Below are 24719 nucleotides of genomic sequence, written 5' to 3' on the forward strand. Positions count from 1 at the left end.
AGAGCAGTGCTTGAGACTTGGGACAAATGGAAGGTTATAGTGCAGAGAGTTTTAAAGAATGACTTAAGATGATTAATTAGTAAATAGCATTCAGGAGTAATGAACAATGGAAACATGAGAATTTAGGTGTGTGATTTATTTTTTTGCTTAACAATGTAAGAAACACAGTGTTTCAGGAATAAAAATTAGAATGCAGTAGAAGCTGGAATTAAGCGAATAGTGTCTGTGATGATTTGATTTTTACATTTAGTATCAGCTAGATAAAACTGAAATCTTTTCTGATAGACATATACTCACTCGGCCCATGTACACTTCAGATCTTCTAAGACTGTGAAATAAGGCTGAATTATGACCAGCTTAGAACATTGCCTTGAATCTTCAAAGCAGGTGCATCCATCCCATGCCCACGTGCCACTTGCCCCTTGCCACTGTAGCAGTGGCCAGTGGTTGGCAAGCACTCATCTCTCAGCAGTGACCAAACATCAGTGTGCTATTAACCCTATCTGGGCTGAAACCAGGACATGGAGTGGGAACAGTGTGCTGTTAACTCCACTGATGGCAAATACTGTTAGGGATTTAGATACATTGGCTAAACACAGTTCTTTGAGCAGCAGAAAATATGCGGCTGTGCTTTCCACTGTGATAAGATTGCAAAAAAGTTAGCGTTTTTCTTAGTGTATTTCTGACTCCATTTTCAGACAGCATAAATACTCCACCTGCAGATTTTCAAATGGAATGTATAGACATTAAATTAAAAAAATCTGAACATGTCTCTCTACTGGACTTTTCTCTCTGCTAAGATCTTATAAATATTCTTCACTTAATTGTCACATTTTATTCACATAATCACTATTAGCCAGTGTGTATATTTGTGAAACAACTGTAATCAAGGACGAAGGAAAAATGAATTTCATCAGAAATCTCATTTATTAACCTTTAATACAAATTGTCAGGAAACTAAAGGAATTATGGCCTGTTCCAAGTTTAGAGTAATTATAGGCATATTTTAGATGGTAACTCTTTGATGGGTGTTCACCTTACAATGATGCCAATGGCTCCATGATACAAATATTCTGGCAGCAGAGATAATTTAAGTGCATGGAAGAGAAAAAGATTATTTTGAACAAGCTCTTTTGGTGAAAGATCATTATAATGCAGCTGCACCAAAAGAGAAAATGATTATTTCAGATAACAAAAAAATGAATGTATATAGTAAAGCACAATACACATTTTAGGATTTTGAAGTGTAGCTTAAGGGAATACAGTAGGAAATTCTGGGATCAAAAAAATGTGGAGGAAGATCTAAGTGTAGTCAAAGAGAGGAATATACTTCAGCAGAAGGAGATCCTGCAAAAAGCAGGTAAAATGCTCATTAATGTCATTCTGAATTATTTCCCTTGTTAGTCATTCACATTGGAAATTCTGCAAGTTAGTTATGCTATTTGAAATGCAAATGTTTCTTCTGTGGAAGGTTGGGAAGCTCTATTGAATTCCCAGAGCAAAGCTGCAAATGAAGTAGATGAACAAAAACATCAAATAGTACAACTGCAGCAAATGACTTCTGCCAAACAAAGCCAAAATAAGAGAGGCTCTGAACACATGTGAGAGCTTAATCAGGTGGTTTGCTCTTAAACATTCAAAGGCACAGCATGCAAAAATATACTGAATCAATGTCATTTTTCTTGCAATGTTTTTTCTGTTTTTGGGTTATTCTATAGAAATCAGTCTTGTGGGATTCTTAGACCTCCAGGCTCATTCAATGGAATGCTGACTCATGGTCATAACTTCAAGTTCAAGAGTTGCTCAGTGATAGCAAAGAAACTGTTGATATCCTTAAAGTGAAATTGATCTAGACCAGAATAGCATTCAACTTCTGTAACTAAAAAGTGTAAGGAAACAAGTCAGACTTTCTCTGTTGAGGTTAAATTGAAATGCAAACTTTTAAAATTATTATTTTTAGTAGAGAACGGAGTCTGTTCTTCTGGAAAACTAAACAGAAATAGTTAGTACAATGAGGACTGCTTGTATCCTGAGAATTCCCTCTGTACAATGTTTTCCCCTGTTGATTGTCCAGACACAAACCTTCTGTGTGTGTGTATGTATATATAGATACAGAAATATATATTTAATACCTGAAAGTCTGTTAATGCTAGCACTGTGTAAAATTAGAATTGCTGTTGGAAACATAACAAAAAGCCAAATCACCCTCTGTACTTTTCCAAAGATCTGAAGTTGTCCTTGAGGAAGCCTCCATACTTGAAAATGAGACACACACCCAAAGCTGAAGCGAAATAGCAAAAAAAAAAAAAAAAAAAACAAAAAACCAACCAGACTTAGACTGAAGATGAGTCATACAACCCTGAATGGTTATAGTTCAATATTGTTTACTAAAATACAGTACTTTTCAACAGAGAATACCCACTGAAATAGAGTATTCCCTACAAAATGACGGTCCCCAGAATTCTACCTTAGTTTTGTCAAGTTATATAACCAATGTGATTTATAAATAGTGGAAGCCATAGCTAATTAAAAAGAAGGTATGAATTAAAAGACACAAAGAACTTACATTGTAAAGGCAACTATCAGTTCCATAAGGAAAAGACTTGTCTGAAGGAATGGCTGTTAAATGGGTTGGAAGATTCATAATGAAGCATATGAAGGTAATCAAGTTAATCTAAAACTTCAAGCAAGCTGAAAAAAGCAGGAGGTAGAAGTGTTCTATTTATAGATGCTCTAATTCATCTGTTTTTAATCTTATTGGTCACAGTGACATCATTTGATTTATCCTCACTGGAGGCATTTTGAATCATAAAATGCAAGGATTTTCTTGCTATGGTCTTACTGAGAGGAAAAGAAAAAAATAGAGGGGAAAAAAATGTCAAGCTGATGTATTTCTGCAAAAAGTTCCAGAGGCAGGAAGGTGACTTTATCCTTGATGTGACAAACTGCCTTCTTAGCAACACTTAGAATTACATGCTTTTCATGTGACAGTTGGAGTGATAAATGTGAGTTCCCTCCCGAAGAAATATGCATTGTGGGTATATTCCAATTTCTGACTTAAATTTCCATGGATCTCTGCTGTGAAATACTCAAATCCTTTGATTTAATCAAAATTTGGCATTGTTTAGGCTGAGGAGCTAATTCTAAAAAGTGTTAGTAAGTGGATTTGGAATGCAGGTGTTCTTAGTGACATGACCACTGTCAAATGAAAACATAAGTGTGTATGCATGACCTTATTTAAGTTAAGTCACAAAGAATGATTGTCTTTGTGGATTCAGACAAGTATCCTGAGCGGTGCACATTAGCAACAATTGACTTAAGACATTCTTCAGAGAATTCCACCTTCATGAGAAGTGCTCACTGTGATAAATTCTGTTATCTTACCTAGCAGCATGAGTCCTTTGTAGATTTGCAGTCTGTAATGTTTCTGTGCAGTAGGAACACAAATGGGGGCAGAAATGCATTAAAATGTAGGAAAATGTGTTTAATTTTAAGCATGTGCTTTAATGTGCAGTGATGCTCACACCTCAGTGTAGCAAACTAGAGTGTAAATTAAGGCCAAATCTATTCTTCATCTACTGTATTTTGTATGATGTGTTTCTCAGGATCTTATTAGACAAAAGAAATAAACATGTATTAGAGCAGATTGTAGAACTGAACAATCAGACTGGCCAAGTGTTCTATAGACCTCTATTGTTGCTTTTTGTTTTTCTCAGTTTTAATGCTGCTGTACCTTTCCAAGTTCAAGATCTCTTTGCGAATAATCAAAACTCTTGCAGATGAGTTCTGAAGTCGTGAAAGACGTGTCCTGTCACTTAATGCTATGTTCTGTAGTCCCTTCCCGATTCTTGAGATTGGGAATTGTGTTAAGTGCTCTTCAGAAGAATTCATTTCTGTTTATGAAACTGCTGAAGTTCATGCATTTATGCAGTACCACTTCTCATAAGGGAATCTATGAGAGTAAATTAATTTATCTGGCTGTGAGAGATCTGTGTGTTAAGATACAGTGTTTCAAGGAACATAGTTGCACGATCAACTGTAAGCCTTACTAGAAGGACTTTATCTGTTACATGCAGTATTGTTTTATGAGGCTGGGTTTGTACAAGGTATACTTAAAATGATGTGACAAGCTCTTCACACAAGTCAGATCAAACTTAAATGCTGATCATTTCATAATTTAGTTTAAAAAAAAAAAAAAAGGCATACCAGTAGATGTTTATTACTTCTAGGCAACAAATATTATTGCTTATAATCATCTCTTCTTAAAGTGTTGCAGAAAGGTACTAAGGATATCTTGAGTAAATTGTGTAGTCTTCTTTTTTTGTTTCTGGACTTAAGGAACTCCAGACGCAGCTAGAGGAATTTAAAAGAAAATCTGAGTGTGAAATAAAGCAACTAGAGAAAGAAAAAGAAGCCCTAACTGGGAAGCTTCAAAACTCTTCACTTGAGGTAAGCTTAGTCATAAATGTAAATTAGTAATAAAAGGGCTTTTCATTTTTATTTCTGTAAGATTCTTGATTACATATGTAACAGGTTGCCCAGAGATGTGATGGATTCCCCATCCTTGAAGATGTTCAAGGTCAGGCTGGACCATGCTCTGAGGAATCTGATCCAGCTGTAGGTGTCCCTGTTCACAGCAGGGAAGCTGGACTAGATGACCTTTATGGATCCCTTCCAACTCAAACAATTCTATAATTCTGTATAATCATGTTTGCTGTCACTGTCATTCAAGAAAATATGCACGATAGAAATAACAAAAAACACTGCTCCTTAATGTCTATGAAGATTTTTGACATGCCTATTTATTTTGATAAATTTCATAATATACCACTCTTTGGTGTTGTATTATGGCTTTATGCTAAGGAATTTGGCTCTGTGTTGGATGGTGACTCTGACTGTCTACGTATGGGGCTATGTGGATTTGAAATCATCTTCTGTTTGTTCTTGTTTGTGTGTGTAGACATGTAAAAGGGCTGTCACGGAGTTAATTAGATCAATCTATCCCTGTGACATGGGGTAGTAGGCCCCTGCCCCCCCCCTCTCACCCCCCCAGCCCCACAAAATGGGAAGGAAGGAGGGAGGAAAAAAACAGCGGCAACAATCTATGGAGGAAAACTTATTTTACTAACTATCGGAATGCAAGATAACACAATATAATGCAGTCTAATTGAAATAGAGACTAATAAATCAAATAAGGTAGGAGAGAGAGAGCTCCTGAGACAGAGTCAAACCTGAAAAGCTTGGAACCGCTAGGAAAGCACCCTCCAGCACCCACTGCCAGGCAGTAAGAGACCACCCCACCTGGAAGGGTCAGATCCCATGACTTCTGTAATGTATAGGAATAGATACCTGGAATTGGAGCATTAACACTTTAATTCCAGTGCATGATGTTTTGATGTGGAATACTGAAAACCAAAAAACATAAAACCATGACAAGGGCTTTCTTGTTTGCTTGCTTCCTTAAGCAAGAAAATTGAATGGTAAAAAAGATTGAGTGGCTCATTATTTTTGCTCTGCCTGCCTGATGAAGTAGCTGATGGGGTGACTGAAGCAGGTTAGAGCATGCAGAAGTTTATATATTAGCAATTATTTACGTGTCTACGTTCTCAATATCAAAAATGAAGTAGAAAAACATCATGACTCCAAAGTAACTTTTAGGATTACGTGCCTTATGTACTATTCCCTGTTCCAGTTATATCTAAGTTGCAATAGAAATCTGCTAACATGTACTAATCTGGAAATGAGTACCTGAGATGTTTTGCTATTAAATTATCCACCTGTGTGTATAGTTAGGTGCAGACCAAGCAATGCAAATTTTCCAGACTACTTTATCTGCCAAAATATTTGTACAATAAAATGTCATGATTTGATAATTTTCTGAAAAAAAAAACAAAACAAAAACCAAAACAAACAAAAATAAAAACCAAAAACAAAACAAAACAAAAAACAAAAACAGAACCGCTGTAAAGCGATTACTTAACTAGGTAAAGAGTGCTTTCATCATGACAATTTTTTTCTACTTTTTCCTGTCAATCTGGGTTTTAAGAAGCCAAAATGTTACCAAAGAAAATCAGAATATTCCCAAATACCAAAAATCCTGTTTAGTTTAAAGTAATGGACAGCAATAGGAGTTAGGTAGCTGACACTGTTGAACTAGTGAATTAGAGATAACCACTGTTGTGACTGACGGACTGTAATTTCCGTCACTTTGTATCTTCACTGCCTCTATGCAGTTTCACTTCCAGGAAGTTCAGTAGGATCTTGCATGGCAATAGCTCAGCAAGAGATGAAACCCTAGATTTTTCTCAGCTGGTTTTTGTAATTTCAGTGGCTGTAATAGGACCTCTTTTGGTGTTCAAAGTCAGAAAAAGGACAGATAGACCCATCAGGAGCCTAAGCAAGATGTTGTTTCCCACCTGCTTTCACTTTCTCCTTCCTTTTATACTACTTGGTGTGTGGTATATTTCAGCAATCACGGCATGTGTTGTGGTCATTTACTATATAACATCTGCTTTTCTCCCCATTCAGCCGTGATAGTTCTGAATGAAGTATAGTCCTTTTTCATTTCACTTGTAATGCAGTTATACATGCTTTGGTATCAAACAGTTGCATTCTGACAGTCTATCCATTATGCAGTGTTACAAATGCAGAATATAAATGTAGTTCTTAATGCTCTAAAATTCTAGCTATGTCCTGGTTTTAGGTTTTATTACACATCTGCATGTCACTGTTTTCTACAGTGTTCTTCACTGGGAGAACGTCATGTCAATCCAACTTGTGTTGGTCTATCCAAGTGACTTCCTTGCATCTAATACAACATGCAGGTTCTTAGAAATCAGTCATCTTTATCCTTTTCTAAACTTCCCTTAAGAGAAAAGAATATCCTAGTCTATTCAAAGCTGAAAACTTATCGTGGTATGCTGGAGTATGTAGTACCTGAAAGTTGTACAGATTTGAGGTATAAGGGAAAGAGGTGGGTACTGTCCAACCTGATAATATTGCATATATTTATGCATATATATTCTATTGGAAGGCCTCAAAGAAATCAAAAGGCTTATTTCTTGAAATAATTATTGTTCAGGTTTTGCAGATGCAAAAAGTAAAGCAGTGAGCCATTAAATTACTTTTCTTGAAGTCATGAATTCAGGCCAGAACAACAGGAGAAGCAGCCTGTTTCCTATCTGCTAGTCCTGTGATACTGTGAGTTCACAGTAGGTGCAAGAGGTGCTGAGAAAATATTGTTGCTAACTACATAAGGCAAGTAATATAGTGTACATCATATTGTATGTTACATTCACAACATCATGTAAGTGTGAACAAATGCACTAAAAAACAATTCAGTGCATCTTGCAGTCTAACAGTGGGGTGAAAATAGAAATGGTTCCTCTGAAGCAAAAATTTGCATTGTTGTTGGTATTCTTTTTGTTATTTTCTGAACCAATTTCTTAGAGATATTGCCTCTAAGCAATTGAAATTACTTCACCAGAGAAACGTAGTAGTTTCAACATACAGTACTTTCCTTTTATAGATATTTGGCTATTCACAGCCAACAAACAACCATTTACTATATCACATTATGTTTCACTGAAGGCATGATTCCCAGCTGGGAACTTTGCAGTGGCTCAGCCCAGAGCTTCCGCCTCAGAGATGAGGCAATGTGCTGTTACTAATCCAGTTCTAACCTGGATGATATTTCACATCTAAAAATAGCTTGCTTAGCAGCATAAGGCATATTTTTGGTTGGGCTGACAGAGTACTGTGCAGAGTAGACAGAATCATGATAATTAGTTTTCTCTGGGGACTCGCTTCAAAACTGCAGTATTTCCATATCACTGACTTTTTTTTTTTTTCTTGATAAATAAGCCAGATTTGCACCTATTTGGTGCCTTGGAAGGAAAGATATAAAGTCCCATGTGGACTGAATGTTAATTAATTGCAGTCCTCCAATCCCTTACTTTTGCACCACAGGATCTGTTCAACAACTGTAAAGAGACTATTCTGGAATTATAAGGTACATAAAATAGAAGGGCAGGATTCATCAGAACCTTGGTGGCAGGCTTGTGAGTATCATCAAATAATCACAGCATAGAGGTGTGCCTGTTGTGCTTGCTCCTGTCCCTCCAGTCAGGACTTGCCATAAATCTTGGAAAGCAGTTAACTGTGAACTTAACTGAGGTGAACCTGATGAGGTTCAACACGGCAAAGTGCGGAGTTTTGCACTTGGGCTGGAGGAATCCGAGGCATCTCTACAGACTGGAAGGAGTGGTCCTTGAGAGCAGCCCTGTGGAGAAGGACCTGAAGGTCTCGATAGATGAAAAACTTAATATGAGCCAGCTGTGTGCCCTTGCAGCTCGGAAGGCAAATGGTATCCTGGGCTCCATCAAAAGAGGAGTGGCCAGCAGGGACAGGGAGGTGATTGTTCCCCTCTGCTCTTGTGAGGCCCCATCTGGAATACTGTGTCCAAGTGTGGAGCCCCCAGTACAAAAAAGACAGGGAGCTGTTGGAGAGGGTCCAGAGGAGGGCCATGAAGATGATCAGGGGACTGGAGCACCTCCCCTACGAAGACAGGCTGAGGGAGCTGGGCTTGTTCAGCCTGGAGAAAAGAAGGCTGCGGGGTGACCTCATTGCAGCCTTTCAGTACCTAAAGGGAGCCTACAAACAGGAGGGGAATCAACTCTTTGAAAGAGTTGATAACTGCAGGATGAGGGGAAATGGTTTTAAGTTGAGGGAGGGGAGATTTAGGTTGGACGTCAGGGGGAAATTCTTTACAGAGAGAGTGGTGAGGTACTGGAACAGGCTGCCCAGGGAGGTTGTGGATGCCCTGTCCCTGGAGGTGTTCAAGGCCAGATTGGATGGGGCCCTGGGCAGCCTGGTCTAACATTAAATGAGGCGGTTGGTGGCCCTGCATGTGGCAAGTGGGTTGGAGCTTCATGATCCTTGAGGTCCCTTCCAACCCTGGCCATTCTGTGATTCTGTAACTGAAATAAGCCTTAAGACAGCAATAAAATAGCATTTTGTTATTATGTTGTTACTACTTCTACTGTGTTACTGTTTTGATGTAACAGCAGCATAGTATGAGTAAAACTGAGTAGGATCTGAGTGCCTTATTTTGTCTCTCTGAACAAACTCTCAAATGTGGTATAATACATCAAAAGACAGTTTTAAGTCTTTTATATGAATTCATACTCTAGCAATGTATTGAAATCTTTCTACTTAAAAGATATGGTAAGTCAAAATATTCTCTCTGATTCCAACTTAAATCTTGCCTTTGAGAGCTCATGCTTAGATACAACAAATATAAGAAGGAGAGAACTGGTAGAGTGAGGCTTCAAATACTCATAGAATCTGGAAACACAGAATTGAAATAAGCAAAGAAGTCAGAGGGCAAATATGCACAGCCATATATTTGCCCAGTATTTTTGCCCATTAGCTATTAGACTTTAAGAGGTGCTTCAAGAGAATCAAGAAACACATATAATTATGGTTATAAAATAATTAAAACTGAAAGACTTGAAATATTTTGAAACTTATGTCTTCTATTGATAGTTGATTATTTTCTCTTTGCTTGGAAGACAGTGAGAAGCAAAATGAGATGTCATTTGGTTACCTCTCATGATTTACAGTTTACTTTGTGGAAAATCATAAACAAAAGTTGCAGCAGCTCTGTAAATGAAGGTAATGGTTGGCAAGTGACTCTGGCATCTGCTTGTTTTTGGTGTACATCCAGCCCACAGACAGATCTTATCATATAGACACATTAAAGACAATATTTTTAAGATTAATGTTAATCAATTCTTCTCTTGTACAGACAACTAGTGGAATGACACAAAGGGAAAAGCCAACAAACAAATGTAAGATTGTCCCTGACTTAAACTCGCAGTCAGGGACGGTTGAAACTTGATGGCTTTTTTTTTTTTTTCAAAATTGCCAATCCAAAACAGATAGGAAATTAAAAATGCCAAGTGAGTTTGAATCTGTTTGGGAGATGGTAAAACTTATTTTCTGGCTTTTATAAAAGAACAAGAAAAAGACGTGATTCACATAACAGTTGGTGAAGGAATGTTTGTTTTCTTCTTGTCTACCAACCTAGCATTCCCATGAAGTGTGGGGGAGCTGGGCATCATGTTTTTTTTTCCCTTCTGCCAGCTTTCTCTCCATTTAAAGTGTTCCCTTTTCACTGGGTTATAAGATCATGTCTCGTGTTGCCACTTCTTCATTTGTGTGTTAAGTTGTCATTGGACAACCTAGGCCTCCATCACTTGGGTAAGTATCCCACTTGCATTCAGTGTACATGCACATGCTCTCTTGCCCTTGTTTTTTCCTGTGCCTCCCTGCTTGCTTTCTCTCTTACATATGCACAGCAGAACCAACATTGCTGTCTTTTATTCCCTTGTGTGCTGTGAATAAAGTCACTGGCCTCTATGTAGGTGGTAAAATAATTTAAGTTTACAATATGTTGAATTCAGTCTGACGGGAATGTGTTTTAACTTTTCATTTTGACTTGTACATTCAAAAACACTTCCTTTGGCCTGATTCAACTCAAGAAGTTTTACTGATCGCTGAGTTTTTCCACCAAGAAGAAAAAAGCTTCCCAAGTTTGCTAAAGGGTTGTTGTTAACAAAATTCATCTCTGCTTGCAGACTTCTGTCGTGTCTAAATTACTGATACTGCTGTAGATCTCAGAACATGAAATATCAGTGATAAGCTAAGAAACTTTGAAGTTCAAATATAGTGCACTGCCCCATCTGGTAAAGGATATCAGTGTTAACCACAATACTGGTTTGGTCCTTTGTGAGCAGACTGTTGGAGGCAGTTCAAAGGGAAAAAGTTTAAGATTAGTGATGATCAGTAATGGCCACCATCAATTAACTGGAGAAAGAAAAATGACTTTGATTTGAAGGAAAGAGCAAATTTATTTAAGTAGAAGTAGTACAGTAAACTGGCCTGTGTAGAGAACTGCAGTTGTACAGCCATAACCATACTCAAAAAATGGAACAGCGACTCACTTATAGCTGTTTTGCAGCATTTTGAGCCTTCTCAGCACTGTTCTGTAGATCTCACTGGTCTGTGCAGGGAACCTGTGTGAGAAGTATAGGGTTTGAGAGTACTTGAATAGGGGCTGCAGTCCATCTGGGAATGGAGAAGGGCCTCAAGAGAGGGAAGGAGAATATATCCTTTGGAGAAAAGAAGTCAGCATGCTCAACTGACTTTAGGAAGAAAAGAGCCATAAAATGGAATATATTTAGTTATCATGAGAACGTATTCCTAGGATTTGGGGAAATATGGCATAACTTGTTTTTATCTCCCTTTACATAGTGCAATGCTGCCTGTGGCCAAAAAGTTAGTGAGAAGTAAGGGCTTTTTGCACAGTGTATTTTCTGTTTTTGTGTGTAACACAAAATACGCTGGAATGCGCTGTAAGAATGAAATGTGAATGATGCTTCGTTCAGATTTTGCGATGCTGCATGGGAAGGGACCATGACTGTGTAGCTGAAGTTACAAACAACTGTTTAACTAGCTTAAGTGCTTCCTCAATTAGCAATCTGTTTGCAATTTAAGGCGGGGGGGGGGAGGGGGGAATCAAGGCAATACTGAAGAAGAGAAAAAGAACATGTATTAATATGAAAGCAAGAACGTGAAGGAGTCTCCGCTTATAATCTGTATCCAGCTTGTAGATGTGTGTTATGTAATTTGTACCATTAAAGTAATATGAGCAGTGTGTGATTTATCATTTGAATCATATGAAATTGTAAGCAAACTTCTCCCTTTCACAGTTTGATTTCAGTTTCTCTATGTTTGGAAAGTACAAGTACGAAAAACATGAAGTACAGACATATACTCTTTCACATGCTTCTGAAAAGAAAAGAGAGGTAAAGGTTTTGTAGGAGGCATGGAAAGTGAGAAAGCAGACTTGGAAGCTTAAGATACAGCAGCAAGAATGTGAATTGACCTTACTAGGTATGCATTTTCCTTTCATGCAAAAGAACTCTGAGGTTCTAAGAAAGTTCAGGATGTTCATGAAATTAGGAAGGATGGCAAATACAAATTGCTGGTGAATGTTTAAAAACCTACTGAATAGGAAAGAGAGCAGACTCATTCTTCTCTTCCCCCTGAAAAAATATAAAATTCACAACATTATTCTTATAAAGAGAGCTCTGCTTTTGTGACCGCTACTACGGACATGTCTACTGTATTTAGTAATTAAGCTAAGAAAGGAAGGAAAAAAAAACAGCTGGTGTGATGTGCAGAATTCCTGTTTCCATTAGTTCTAGTCTACTACATTAGAAATGGACTCTCACAGCTACATCTCAATGCTGACAATAAGCTCAGTCTTAAGCCTGCCTCCAGATTTGTACCCCAGTTGTGCCAGTTGGACTATGGGCTCTGTATACAAGATGAAGATGATCTGAAAAGAATTAATTTAAGAAAAGTACTTGATGGACAAAAAGCAGTGTATGCGAAAGGTATGTTATTGTTTCACCAGATTCTCTTTGATGGGGTATCTGCCTACCAAAAGAACTTTAAGAAGCGTTGTATTTTTCTTGCTTCCAATGCTTCAAGATGTTCTTCGGAAGGAGTGATTTCAGTTGTTTGGTTTTTTTTTAAGTACTCATTAAAGCTGCACAAATCATTTGCTTTCTGCTTGTTGATCAAATTAAAAAGCAACGAAAGGTTGAAGGAAAATTCAAGAGTGTCTTTAAGTTGTAAGTTTTAATTAATGTTTTATTTGAAGTGTTGCTGTCGTTTTAAATAAAGAAACAAAGTTAAATTTCTAAATGATATGTTTCAAATGATGAATTCAAAGTTTCTTACTAAATAGCATTGCTATGAAAAAAAAAAGCTTTTAAAATTTATCTTTGAATATTTTCAGTTGAGTAAAACCATTCTGGATTACTATATTGGCTATCTGGAAAAAATCACTTAGCTCCCTTCTTCACTGAAATCTATTTTTCACGGGTCATCACAAAATCATAGAATTTACTCAGATTTACATAATTCTTCTCCATTGTTAGTGTAGCCATTAATCCTTTCTTGCTTTTCTGGTAGGTGGCTCAATTGAAGCAAATATTAGACCAACAAGCAGATAATTTCAAGGAATCACTGAAGAAACACAATCTGCAGTCCAGCAAAGAAAAGGAAAAGCTTTTGCAGGATCTTCAAAACACCATTAAAGAAAAACAGAATGTTAAACTGCAGCTGGAAGCATCACATCAGAAAGTTTTAAAAATGTTGGAGAAAAACAAAAAACAGGAACTCAAGGTCAGTTTATGAGATACGAGTTAGAAAAACAGATGCATGGGCTAAACAATGTTAGAAACCTCTGAGTATGAGCTCATTTTTTACCTGTTAACTATATGCTGCCACTGTGGCTCATAATGAGCTATTCTGTGATTTTGAAACCTTTTTATCTTATGGGTTGGGTTTTTTGTTGGTTTGTGGTGGTGGTGTTTTCATTTTAACTTTTTTTTTACTGAGATCACAGTATGAATGAAATTATTTCTATAAAATACTGTATCCTAGTCTATAGTTAGGCTAGGATGAATGTAAACTCTTCTAGGTGTGCTCTGCTTCACAAATACAAGGGAATTCCTAAGTGTTATATTAATAGGAGTCACTTTTTATTATTTTTCATCTATTATTCATTTATATATAAATAGTGTAAAAGAAGTATAGTATGCATGTATAGCAATGAGTATTGGCTTAGATGCTTTCAAGAAATGAATTCTATAAGTAGATAACGAAAGCTTCTAAAGGTTCAAGGGGATTTATTTCAGTGACAAAATGTTAATGCAGTATAATGAGGTACTGAATGTAAGTAGCTGTTCAAGTGGGAAAAAAAAGCTTAAAAATCTACATGCACTTGTAGCATGGATTTAGTATGTCTCTTTTTTATATTACATACGTTAGGGAAAACCTTTGTAAATGCATTTGGTAAAACCCCTATAAAAATGATTTAATATCTTGTTTACATATTGAGAATCAAATTCCAGCTTTATCAAAACAAGCTGGAGACAGGAGCTAATAAAAATGAAACTGGTAATAGGAGCTTGTTCTCAGAGCCACTACAGAGCAACTACTCCAGCAATGTATCAGTAGCACTTCCAGTGACGGTGGGAAGTTCTGTCCAAGAAAGACTAAATGAAAGATAGAAGCCTTTGTCTGACACAGTGTGATAAGAAAAGGTATTCAGGTCAAATCTGGGACTTTGGTGAATGGTAAAACATCTTTTTAGTGCCAAATAAGTATGTCAGTGTTATTATTTCATTTTGCACAGCAAATCTAATAGAAGATATTGTGATAGTTTATCTTGTCCCTTTTAAGTTTTCTTTTTCATTTTCTGGTCATTTTTATTCTTATGTTGATGAAGTGTCACATAAAATGATGATGAAAATAATAAAAGTTCTGCAGTGAAAGACCAGATTCATCCAGGTTTACAAGTAAACAAACAAGGTGATATGTAGGCTCTGACTACTTTGTTTTTGGGGGGGTATTTGCTTACAGGAGGCAGAAGAGCGTTTGAAAAAGGAGTTTAATGAGACTTTCAAAATCCAACATCAGTCTCATAGGCTGGAAATGCAAACCTTGGAAGAGAGAGCAAAGAAAGAATTACAGGATGAACTCGAGCAGATACAGAAGCAGCAAACTCTGTTGCTAGGTATAATGTCTTATACATACACAGCTCCTACTGCTTGATGATATGCTTTGAAATGCTGGTATTCAACCCATTCATTTTCCTTCCCATTTTCTGCATCATCTCCTTTCCCATACCCTACACTTCCAGCAATACATACGTAGCCTTTGTTTGTTGACCTCACTATGCTGTCAGCAGCTTGTATACAGCATACAAGTATATATAATGGATGTATTGAATAGGAAAATTGTAGTTAGTATATATGTTTCCTCTTTTTTTCTATGTGGAGAATTATTATATGTGATTCAGGTCTTTCTGCTGAGTTCAGCAGTAGAGATCTGTGGCTCCATACATATTCTTTATTCAGTTTTCAAAGTTCCCTGAATAGTTCAGATCTAAACAGAACACTGCATATGAGAACGTGTAATATCTCCAAGCCTACATTCAGGTTATTAAAGCTCATTTATAAAATGCTTTTTAACTATAGAAATAATAGTTTAGAAGTACTTCAAGTATAAAGAGGATCTGTTCTTGCTTTTTTTCAGTCATTCAAATTTATTAGAAAGATTTGTTGCTCTCTAAAGTTAATACATTCAATAGATAATTTATGTTCTGCTTTTTCAAGGGAAATTGTAAGAATGAGAGAAGCAAACATTTATCCTAGTACTTGATCCATCCTGAAACTTTTACACAGTCTACAAAATAGTAGTACGTGACAGATCTGCTTATTTAAGTGTTGCATTTCGATAACACAGAGCTCTCAGCCTTCATTATGGCTTTTTGTAAAACAGCAGTGGACTTTACAATGAAGCTCAAGAGTGCGGCAGTTAAGTCCAAGGTTAGAAGAAGCAATTACAGTGATTTAGTCTGAAAAACAGCTGACACAGACCTTACATCTCTGACACTGAGTTGTTGCAGTTGTAGCTCTGCATCTTTGTGCTAATGCTTAGTTGAGTTGCCTATTAATAGGCTTGCCTTTTACCAGAGAGGGTGTGCTCCTTTTTTCTACTACTGTTTACTAATGGCAAAGGCACCAAGGGAGAAAGCAAAATGTAATGTATTAATGTTTGCATCAACATTGTCTACATCTGCCTCCCCTGCCCACCTGGCTCTGACTGCACTAATTATTATCTCTCTGGTTGTTATTAGGATCTCTAAGGGTAGAAATTTCTGAGCAACAAACATCATGCACTAATCTCAAAAAACAAATAGAAGAGCTCCAAATGGAGTTGAGGAGTGTGAGGACCTTGAAGAAGCAACAGGCAAGAATCCAATTCCTACTTCATTATCTTATTATGTTTTCTGAAAGCAATAATATCACTTTTCTCTCTCCAAGCATAATAACATTATCTTGCAGAAATACAGTCAGTTTCCTTTCTTCATGTCATACTTAAAAATGTTAACCTTGCTTATCAGCTTTTCCCTATAGGCAGACTTTTTTCCATTTAAAGATTGAGTCTTCAACACAATTAAATGAATGAACATTACAAAAAATATATATTTTATGGAGAATATAATGCATGTTTGGAAAATGTTATCACAGATTTTGTCATGCACATAGAATTTCACATAAATTTGATAAATCACTTCACTCAAAATCAATGCACGCAAGTCTAGTGAGGTCTTCAGGTTAAATAATAAGAGGCTATGAATAAATAGTTTTTTCTTTTTTTCTTAGGAAGGAAGCAGCCAGAGCCAGATCAGATCTCTTCATGATGAACTGGAAAAATGTCAGAGTGAAATTTCTGAGCTCAAGAAAGAGAACTTACTTTTGAAAGACACAATGGAATTACTCAGTACTGAGTTGGAGACACAGAAGCAAGAATCTGCACAGCTTCAGGATAAGGAGAGACAACACAAAAGGTTTGCCTTAATTTCATTTCACAATGATATCTAGGGAGTCTTTTATTGAAGCTAGCATTAGAGATGTTCTAACTGTGATGTTAGAATTTCTTTTCTCAAGTACTAATTTTACTTATAGATGCTGGGAGTTCTGCAAAACCAGTAGTATCATATTCTTTTTTCCAACCATACTGAAAAGCACTTGAAATAATTGTTCAGTTCTACATCACAGAGAAATTTGTTCAGTGTGGCCTCACAGAAGTGACAGGAAAAAAGCCACATAATGTTGACTGAATTTGAATTGGAAACACTAAATCCCAAAGTCATTCAAGACCTATTAAAAAAATGTAGAAGTCTCTGAGAATAAATGTTAGTTTTTTAAATCCATTCTCTGTAGCTGAAACCAATGGTAAAAGCAACACCTGAGAATGCTGTATGTACTCTGTATGACTCTAGTATGGCTGTAGCAGCCAGCTTTGCCCTGCAGAGTGAGGGCAGTCAGAGCAGAAACTGACAGAGCCTCTGTGCTCGTAGAAGTCTGAACCTGTAACATGCTGTCAGGGCACAGAAGGGCAAACTCATAGTCTTGCCTGTCTTTGTAGAAGGTGGACTGCATCCTATTAGTATCCTGAGCCACAGGCTCAGAGCATGCATTATGTTGCAGTAGTAGCAGTGTCCCCATGTCCTCACAAGAAACTGAAGTACTTACTTTTTATGTGGGAAACAAGATTGCAGTTGGCCAATACATTTCTATGGCCATTGAATCCTTTGAAGTTTCTAGGTCATAATATTTAACACACTCTCTTTGCAAAGGGATTGAGGGATCTGGCACAATTCATTTCTGCAGTTGTGTGGAATGTATGCTCCTCACTACTCCAGCTATATACATAAAAGGAGCTTTTAAATTATGTGCTTCATAGTCTAGAGAAATGCACTCAAGGGATAAGATGTCTCTCTGCAGGCTGTCAGAGTGGCCAGAGTAATTCTATTGCTGTCTACCAGTTGGTGGATATTTAAAGAATGAGAGAGAAAGTTTTTTGCTTTGCACTCTTTGGAGGAATACTTGAAAGCATCTTTCATTTTAAGCTTTTGAAACAAGATCAACAGAAAAAAATGCAACCAGAGTTTCATCAGTGCCCTCCAGCTGCCTTGGAGGAGTTGAGAGCTTCTGTTCATGAAGAGAAGAATTAGTCACATGTCAGTGATGAGGTCTAAAAGGCCTCAAAATGGTAAAGCTGCTGGGCTGGAGGATAATCTTTACAGGGGGATAGATGGTGTAGCTCTACTGTAGTAAACAGCAGCAGCATTAATGGGAATTATGTAAGGAGAAATCCTTCAACTAAGAGGAGAAAATCAAAGAGCTCAAATGGTCATAGGCATCTGATACAGCTGTTCTGAGATTAACTGATAGAAAATGTGGAACATTAGCCTGCAGGTCTTGTTTTGCTTTTGCAGGGACAGTAATTTAGGTAAGGCAATAGTTAAATTGGTGAGTGTATAAAAATAACAGCTTTTTACTGTAACCTTAACAACAGTGACCTTGTCTTCAGTTATATATTTGTTTCTGCTGTTAAATTACATAGTTGTTTCTAGTCATTGTGGCTTTTTATCTGCAAAATTTGCCAAATTTTTGTATCTGATTATTTAAAACTAAGATTGCTACTGTTGCCAAGTAAGTGTAGCCAGTAATCTGCTTTAAGTAATCTTTTCTGTTCTCCTCAGTTGTGAGAATTCCACCTCAGGGACAGAAACATTCTATAAGGATTAGGATCAGAACAGTGAAAGGTTTTTTTTGTTTGTTTGTTTTTAATGGGAAAACAAATCCCCAAATGAAAAAGTTTCTCTAGGGTATGACAAAACAGTAGCAAACAAAAGGCAGTAAGATAATATGATTCTTCAGTAAATGTATTTCATCTTGGGGGTTGGCAACAAAAAGCAATGTTATGGATGGGCTCAAAAAAGTATTGGGCATTTTTAGTTTTCGATTGATGGTGCTAATGAAATAATAGTATTTTTCAAAATAAATTGTCTGTTAAAGACAATGTGAAGGCATTTCTATACTGTTTCTTGCTATGTTTAGAATGGTGGATTTTAGAATGTTGGATGTTTAGAATGGGATCAAAATATAGCATAAAAGTCTCATCTTAAAATCTCAGAGATTCCAATACAATTTTACTTAATATGAATTCCTATATTTTATTGTCACACTTGACCATTAGGTTTGATGTATAAACTAACCATAGACAGAATGCCACTACTATCATATAAAAAAACCCCTCCACGTCCTGAAGGTTGCAGAACAAGTGCTTCTTCTCCAAAGAACTTGTCTCTTTCTCACTGTTAGTGTGGTTCAGCCTCAGACTGCAAGTGATGTGATGAAGTCAGATCAGTCAGCAGAAGCCCCAGAGCTGTGCTGTTAGCTGCTTTTCTAGTCACTAAAAGACCTGAAAACTGCATGCTACTAATAAACTAGTATTAAAACATGAGAATTCAGATATATTTTAATACTAATGAAAGGTTACTGGTAGTAGACCACGAAATGAAACATAAAAAAGAACTGGATGTACTAAAACAAGATCACCAGAAGGAAAACAAAACTGTTATCCGATTTCAACAACACTCAGGCACATCTCTAAGCAAAGAGCTTCTCCTTAGAAGCTGGGTATGTCATTTAAATAAGCTGTGACTCATACTGGCAATGAGTTCTGTTTTAAATTATTATTATTCCTACTGTATGTATATATTTAAATTACTTATGGGTAGAATATGATGAGCACTGGAATAGTTTTTTAAAAAATAGTTTAAAAAAATAGTTTAAAAAAAAAAGTATAGGTTTTTCCTTTGCAAACACAAAAATACAGATGCATTGTAATAAACTGATTACTGTTTAAAGGAAACCATTATACAGTTTTAGAATAATAAATTAAACACTGCACTTAGCATCTTACAATGTTATGATGTATAAAATCATCTTCGTCACAAATGCTTCCAGAGGCCTTGATCCATCATCTTGCTCATTCTCACTCCCTTGCAAATTTCTCAGGATATTCTTGAACTGCAAGCACCACTTTATTATGTAAATAGATGCATTTTGCAGCCTTTTTTGGATGTAAGTAGTTCTGTGGTTCTTCAGGCTGTATGTTAGAGGCCTCCCACAAATAGCCTTTGTTGTTGGCATTGTCATTTACTCAAATCTCAGCTGTGCAGCATAGCACCAGCAGAGACCTTCTTGCAACTAGGTAGGTCTTTGAACATTTATATGTTCATATCTAAACTGTGAGATACACTAAATCAAAAGTGTAATATTGGGGTTTTTCTTACTCAAATTTTTCCTCTCACCCAAAAAAAAAAAAAAAAAAAAAAAAAAAAAAAAGAGCGTGATTGGTATTTTGTAATTAACTTCACTGTATGGCTTCACTGTATGAACTTCATGGCTCTCAGCTTTTTGAGCAGCAAAATTCATAAAATTGGCTGATGAAATAATCGGTTGTTTTTTTCATGGTTTAATCAAACATGTTTCCACACCATCTTTAAGAAGGTGTAAATTCTAATTTGAATCTTTTTCCTTGATTGAGGCATTTTAAAGAACAGAAATTTTACTATAGGCTTTGCCTTACAGGATTCACAAAAGCAGCAGACCATCCAAACCTCTTTTTAAAATAAAAGTTATAGGAAACTTGTATTTCTGAGACCTCAGTCAAATATGGTTGGAATTGGAGTGTAGACTCTAAAATTATTGGGTCAGAAAGAGAACAGTAGATAGATACAGATATGAATAGATAGAGCAGTACGGATTTTTCTCATTAGTAAACTAGATAGTTAATATGATGTGCAAGATTAATTAGTATTTTACTGGGGCTGGCTTTTACAGTGGGTAGGCAATTTGGTTTGGAACTCCACAGTGTTCTGTGTTTATATATAATCTATGCACACATGCCTGTTTTTAAAAGTACTGTTCTATTGAAGACTTCTAACTATGTCCCTGTCTTGGAATTTAAACTACAACTCAGGTATCTCTTGAACCTGGCCTAAGGAAAATTTTTGTTGGTCTGCATCCTTTCTTTGACACAGGCTTAAAAAATTAGAAGAAAACACAAGAAAATCAGAGTCCAGACCAGAAGATATACACCTTATAAGCTGCCTGCAAGATAAACTAAGTGAGAGAGAAGAAATTATTAAGCAGCTGGTGGTAAGATATACTTTTACATGTACGTACATATTTTGGCATCTGTTTGAAGGCACTGTTCAGTGTTTTGCACATTGCTTCAGATTGATACTTTCTCTCTGCTCTTCAAGTCTTTAACATAAATATGTTTACGCACCAAAGAGACATATAAATTTCTTTTCCATCAGGAAGGAAGAAAATTTCAGCATTCACTTTTAGCCAGTACTGAATCTTACAGAAATCGATCTTTTTCTTTCACCCCTAATCCAGGATGTTTGACTCCTATGAAGGTAAGATAGGTAATTCAATTAAAATTACAGATCATGATGTTTTGCCCCTATTCGAGTCATACAGAAAACCAGAACCTATAGTAATGTTATTCAGTAGAATTCTTTCCAGTAGCCTCACCTGTGAGCAGGTTCTGAGTAAAACAAACTCAGCAGAAGTGCATTGGTACAAGTTTTTAAGCAAATACAAAGCAGTGGATTCTCAAGCAGCTCAGTCTTCCACTGGGTTAAGCACTACTATCGTTTGCGAGTAACTGGAAGTTACTTTGATGTTGTATGTATCAAGAAGGATTTTGAATTTTGGTTCGTGCTATTTGCAGTTTGTCCCTGGTCAGCACCTAACTGAGCTCTGTGTATATCTAAAACCTCAAAGTCAAATATACAGGTTGTTTTAATCAGACTACCTAACCCCATGGATACTTACAGCATACCCTGGAAAGAGAATGTATTCTAAATTAGAAAAAGATGAGAAACTTCATTTTTGCATGCTCTTCCCACGTTGCCCTTTTTTTTTTTTTCCACCTGTTTTTATACTATAAGTGTGAAAAACGTGTGTGTGATACAGTTTTCTTTTATGATAAAAAGCAGCAGAAGAGACCAGTTGAGGTGCCCAGTCGTGTTGTCAGTGTACCAAATTTAGCTTCCTACGCAAGGAGCTTTTTGAGTGGTGACTTGAGGTCAAAAAGAGGTGCTCCTCAAATAACAAAATCAACAAGCTTAGACCAGAGTCCTGGATGCCTCAGAGTGGGTTCTCCAACAGCACAGACTTCAGACAGCAGCACTTCCACAAGGTATTTGTTTATTTTGATGTGGTTTCCAAGAATTTCAGTGAATTTGTATTCTGAATCTTGTAGACATTCAAGCACATTACAGGGCTGCAAGATTTCTGTCTCTTAGTGAATTCCATGTGATCAATTTTCTCTAGATAGACCCAGAATTTAACTGCAAATGTAGACTAATAACTGCTCAGCAGATCTTGTCATTGCAAGCATGCCAGATACAAAGGGAGAAGCACTGAAAATATTGGAGTGCTTAATAATGAACGTGGCTGTTTAAAGCCTTGAGTACCTATCAGTAATTCTGTTAAAGATGTGTTTCTTACTTTTGTCTCCTTGTTTTGCACCTAGTTGATGTAGATGAACTTTTATATTAGGAGACATTTGAATGACCCTAGGCTAATCATTTGGCAAAGGGTTTAGAGACTTAAAAACTGATTAGCAGATACTTAGTGGTCTTCCAGTGATCTTCCATATCAAGATCTTTTGCTGTTCTTGATTTCAAACAAATTCTTAGTTTAGTGGGTTTGTGCTGAAAAGCTTATTTTTTCTTCAAATTTATGAGCTATCATTTAAGTGTTTAGGATTTTCCAAATGTAAATTAACTCTAAGAAAGAGTTAAACATATATGTAGTTAATACTAATTATAGGTACAATTATACATACACATAAAAAATTACCACTATACTTCAGCACAAAAGCCAGCCTTCCCAGATGCATCCTAGTGGACAGTAATTACCCTGTACATTGAATGCTGTGGAGTTCTTTCCTGGAAGGCAGATGGTGCTGACTCCTGCCAAAGACAGTAACACAGGGTGCTGGCTTGGAACCAGCTTGGCAATTCCTACATCTTAGAGATGAAAGCATTCTGTGTCATGCCAGATGACTGCCACGGCAAATCAGATTTGTATTTTAGAGAGTAATACATAGGGACATTAAGAGTAGCTTGGCTGCTTCTTACTCTTTTAAATCCATCAGTCATAAATTGGCTTGGCAGGACGACATGGGATAAAGCCTTGAAGGGAAGAGGGGCCCTAGAAAGCTGGTCAGTATTCAAGGATCATCTCCTGCAAGCCCAGAAGCAGTACATCTCAAGAAAGAGGAAGGTAGGCAAGAATACCAGGAGGCCTCCATGGATCAACAAGGGACTCCTGGACTTACTTTGGCATAAAAAGGAAGTCTATAGGCAGTGGAAGCAGGAACAGGTTATCTAGGAGGACTACAAAGAAGTCTGAGCAGCCAGTAATCAGGTTAGGAAAGCTAAAACCCAGGTAGAATTAGATCTAGCCAGAGACATACAGGGGAAAAAGAAGAAATTCTGCAGGTATAGCAGTGATAAAAGGAAGGCCGGGGAAGATGTGGACCCTTTCTGGAAGGAAACTGGAGATGTGAGAGATATATCAGGAGAGATATGGAGAAAACTGATGTACTCAATGACTTCTTCGCCTTGGTCTTCACCAGCAAGGGCTCTATCCACACTGTCCAAGTTGCAGAAAGCAAAGGTAAAAACTGGGAGAGATCTGCGCACTGCAAATGAAGATAGACCACCTAAAGAACCTGAAGGTGCACAAGTCCATGGGACCTGATGAGATTCATCCACAGGTTCTGAGGGAAACTGGCAGATGAAGTTGCCTAACTGCTGTCCATCTTATTTGAAAGGTCATGGCAGTTTGGTGAAGTTCCCGCTAGCTGGAGAAAAGGAAACACAACCCCCATTTTCAAAAAGGGCAAAAAAGAAGATCCAGGGAACTACAGGCCAGTCAGTCTCACCTCTGTGCCTGGCAAGATCATGGAGCAGATCTTTTGGAAGGCCCTACTAGGGTACATGGAAAATAAAGGTGATGTGATTAGTGGTAGCCAATATGACTTTGCGAGTGTCAATTGATGAAAGATTCAAGATGAGCTAGCAATGTGTGCTTGCAGCCCAGAAGGCCAACCATATTCTGGGTTGCATCAAGTGAATTGTCACCAGCATGTCGATGGAGGTGATTGCTCCTCTGCTCTGCTTTTATGAGTCTCTATCTGGAGTACTGCATCCAGTTCTGGGGCCTCAAACAGAAGGACATGGAGTTGTTGGAGAGGATTCAGAGGAGGGCCTGGATCATCAGAGGGCTGGAGAACCTCCCGTACAAGGATAGAATTGGGGCTCTTCAGATTGTAGGAGAGAAGACTCCTGTGATACCTTATAGTGACCTTCCAGTACCTGAAGGGGGCCTACAAGAAAGCTGGAGAGGGCCCTTAGAAGGGCATGGAGCAACAGGATGAAGGGAAATGGCTTCATACTGCAAGAGAGTAGATTTAGACAAGATATTAGGAAGAAATTCTTTACTGTGAGGGTGGTGAGACACTGGAACATGTTGCCCATCAAGGTCCTCCATTGCTGCTTAGCTTCCTTTTCACACTCTCCTTTCTCTTAATTGCAATGCTATTAGCCCAGTTTGTGTCTAGCTGGCACAGGTCCCACAGTTCATGTGAACACAGATCTGTTCATTGGATTCTAATGTTTTTCTGAGAAAAAAAAAAAAAAACAAAAGCCAACATATCAAATATTGTTAGCATTGCTTACAATCTTAACATTTATTTGTTTGCACAGGACACATGGCAGTGAACCATCACAAACCAAAGATGACCAAATACAAGACCCTGAGCATCAAGAATGGTTTACTAAATACTTTTCATTTTAAAGCAAATCATTTACATACTCCTCAGATTTACTAGAAGAGCTGTTTATTTTCTCTTAGGGAATGTTAATCTAATAAGTTTTGCAACGAAAAGTATTGAAATAATTTCCAAGGATATTGTTAGTAACAACAGCACTCTCTTACATCTGATTATAATGGAATTACAGGCACAGATTTCAGCAAAATGCATTTTTTTAATAATCTCTGTAAAAAATGAAGAAAAAGCAAAATTCTTAATACTGCTATGTAAAATGACTTTTTACTCAAGAGAATGTACCATTCCACAATTACATTAAATATTCATTTTGTCCTCTAATGTCCTGCTACAGACTCCAG

The 24719-nt window shown here is 37.1% G+C and overlaps 1 protein-coding gene across 12 annotated transcripts in view; it reads left to right on the forward strand.

Annotated features, from left to right (window-relative positions):
* FAM184B (family with sequence similarity 184 member B) overlaps positions 1-24425 on the forward strand; it is a 50196-nt gene extending 25771 nt beyond the window's left edge. For 7 of the 12 annotated variants that reach the window (XM_090139620.1, XM_090139624.1, XM_090139621.1 and 4 more), the window contains 9 exons: positions 4312-4449; positions 13048-13260; positions 14503-14656; positions 15782-15894; positions 16311-16495; positions 20546-20663; positions 20828-20929; positions 21512-21717; positions 22700-24384. In XM_090139620.1, the coding sequence (XP_089995746.1) occupies positions 4312-4449; positions 13048-13260; positions 14503-14656; positions 15782-15894; positions 16311-16495; positions 20546-20663; positions 20828-20929; positions 21512-21717; positions 22700-22916 (1446 nt within the window). In that variant the 3' untranslated portion in view covers positions 22917-24384. Of the gene's footprint in view, positions 1-4311; positions 4450-13047; positions 13261-14502; positions 14657-15781; positions 15895-16310; positions 16496-20545; positions 20664-20827; positions 20930-21511; positions 21718-22699 lie in introns of all 12 variants that reach the window. The other 5 variants (XM_090139625.1, XM_090139630.1, XM_090139626.1 and 2 more) reach the window with 5 other exon arrangements.
* The last annotated feature ends 294 nt before the right edge of the window (positions 24426-24719 follow it).

This window comes from Phasianus colchicus, chromosome 4 (genome assembly GCF_987193195.1).
Source record: "Phasianus colchicus chromosome 4, bPhaCol1.hap1.1, whole genome shotgun sequence".
Taxonomy (NCBI): Eukaryota; Metazoa; Chordata; class Aves; order Galliformes; family Phasianidae; genus Phasianus; species Phasianus colchicus.